Source organism: Penaeus monodon, chromosome 10 (genome assembly GCF_015228065.2).
Source record: "Penaeus monodon isolate SGIC_2016 chromosome 10, NSTDA_Pmon_1, whole genome shotgun sequence".
In the NCBI taxonomy this organism is placed as follows: domain Eukaryota; kingdom Metazoa; phylum Arthropoda; class Malacostraca; order Decapoda; family Penaeidae; genus Penaeus; species Penaeus monodon.
The window spans coordinates 27,347,288-27,349,787 of NC_051395.1; the positions used below are offsets into that span (position 1 = coordinate 27,347,288).

Consider the following 2,500-nt stretch of genomic DNA (forward strand, 5'->3'; position numbering starts at 1 on the left):
TGTGTGTGTGTGTGTGTGTGTGTGTGTGTGTGTGTGTGTGTGTGTGTTTGTGTGTGTGTGTGTGTGCGCGCGCACGTGCGTGCGTGCGTGTACGTGTATGTTTGTGTGTGTGTCTTTTTTGCATTATTATCTTCTCTTGATCACTTGTTTGTCTCTAAGAAAAATGTTTGAAGATAGGGAGTACGATTTGCTATGCCTCAGAAGCGGCGGTGACTCTTCATTTTCCTGTCCTTTCACTGCGACGCAAAGTATGTAATTCACATTCAACTTCTGCTGAATCAGGATCTCTCTCTCTCTTTCTCTCTCTCTCTCTCTCTCTCTCTCTCTCTCTTCATCTCTCTCTCTCCTCTGCTCTTTCTCGTCTCTCTCTGTCTGTCTCTTCTCTCGATCTACTCGTCTTCTCTCTCTCTCTCTGCTCCCACTGTTCGACTGGTTCTATTCTACCTCTCTCTCTCTCTCACGTCTCTCTTCTCTCCTCTCCTCTTCTCTCTTGCTCTCTTAGCCTCTGGAATCCCATTTACGTTCGAACATTAATTTTTCCTGTTCCGCCTTTTCCAAGCAAGTCACTGGATAAAATAATTCTATTTCGTTTTGATTATATATTCAGCATCAGAAACGATAATATTATGATACTAATCAAGCAGGAATAACAAGAACATACCTATTACCTGTCAGTATCATCCTGGCATGAGAATTAGACAGTAACTTTCAGAGAAAATTTCAACCATCGTCTGTTCACGGCATCTCATAAACTGCCCGCCACTTTGATATCAGACGGTATCTAAAATTCGTAAACAACACATGACTCTTAACAAACAACGACTTATTTACGGAGTTATCTTGCAGTTGTAGCATGCACGAAAGACTTACAGTGAAGCAGAATAAACAGAGAACAATAATTTGAAGTGGTCTCACGTGTTCCGCTAGATATATGAGCCTACTCTTCTTACCATTGCAACCCGGATTTACGTTGAAATTAAAGCCTTTTACTCCACCCGGAACAATGTGTCAGCCTCATTAATTTCTCAGTTGGCCGACAGGGGGTCGCTAACCCTTTCCATCTATCATATTTGGATCTTTCATTATGAATCCGAGCTCGATTGCAATCCCTGGGGAATTGTTTAATGTGCTAGATACAGGTGCACACATACATACATACTGTACATACACACACTCAAACCCCAAAGCATTTTTTTCTGCCCCACGTTCTTTTAATTCACCCTCCCCCCCAAGAAAAAAGTAATAAAGAGAGAAGTAAAATAAATTGTTTACACTATCTCAATCGTTGTTACGTTATTTTGTACTGTCTACACGCTATGTTTCTACTCCCTCTTCCAATTCTTTCATATAAAAAGGAAGAAAAAACCAACAGCAGCTAATTAATCGCCCCAGCTGTTCCTGGCTGTCAAATCATAATTCATTGCTTTACAATACAAACAAAGAGGATAGCAATAGGACACTTTGTGATGTGCTACTTCGTGACAGTCGAAACTTAGTGAAAATATCGATAATAGCAAGGGGAATGCGAAAATATTCTACGGTAATAATGGTACTTGTAGTTACGCTGTGTATCATGCATTGCCCATGACGTAATTGTCTGGTAATCATTATGTATGCCCTGTATTGCTCATAATGTCATTACCTGGTAATTACCTTCTATGTTATGTGTTGGTTATGATGCAATTGTTTGCTATTTGTCATATGCTGTACTTTTTATTATGTAAGTGTTTGGTACTTAACCACACATGGGTTGTTCAGTACGTAACTGTTTAGTAGCTCTTTTATATATCCTAATATGCTGTTTGTGATGTAGTTGTTAGGTAGTTATCTGTATTTTGATATTGAATTCCCATGCAATTTCGCATAATATATATTATCAGTTGATAAAAGAAAGAAAAAGGATATGGTGCATTGGTCTCGTATAATGATTATCACGATAATACTTGGTATAATGTGGGTCATTACAGGAATATTGCCATAGTTATTGTTGTACTAAGAAGAAAATATAACAGAAAGATTGTTAATTATAAAATAAAAAAATAATCGAGAAATAGAATATGCGATGGGTAAAAAAATAAAGTATGGAAAGAGGATATGAAAATTGAAAGATAAAGGCTCAACTAAATTCAGAGAGACTAGGGAGAAGCGATTGAAAAAATAAGTAAGAAAGACAGGACGCAAAAAAAAAAGAAAAAAAAAAAAGAGAAATAGAAAAGAAAAAAAAAAAATGTGCGAAAAAATGGAAATCCATAAAAACACTTAAAACCTAAGAATGAAAAACAGAACCACGCAAGCATCATTACCGTATTACTACCAAGGTTGTGAACCACACAGGCGAGAACGGCCGTCTTGGTAGCTGTTACTGTGACGTTGGTGGGCATGAGTGGGTCGAACACGGGAGGCAGTGTCGGCCCCGGGTCTGTAGGCTCAGGAACCACGTGACGGGGAAGCCTCTTCCTCGCCCAAGCTGATCCTGGAGGAGAAAGGGAGAGGGAGATTG

At 39.0% G+C, this 2,500-nt stretch overlaps 1 protein-coding gene across 1 annotated transcript in view; it reads right to left on the bottom strand.

Moving 5' to 3' along the window:
• Positions 1-2,500, bottom strand: part of LOC119577987 (zwei Ig domain protein zig-8-like) — a gene marked incomplete in the record, with an annotated part of 111,398 nt that overhangs the window by 21,139 nt on the left and 87,759 nt on the right. The window contains 1 exon segment of the mRNA XM_037925690.1: positions 2,304-2,473. Coding sequence (XP_037781618.1) covers positions 2,304-2,473 — 170 coding nt within the window.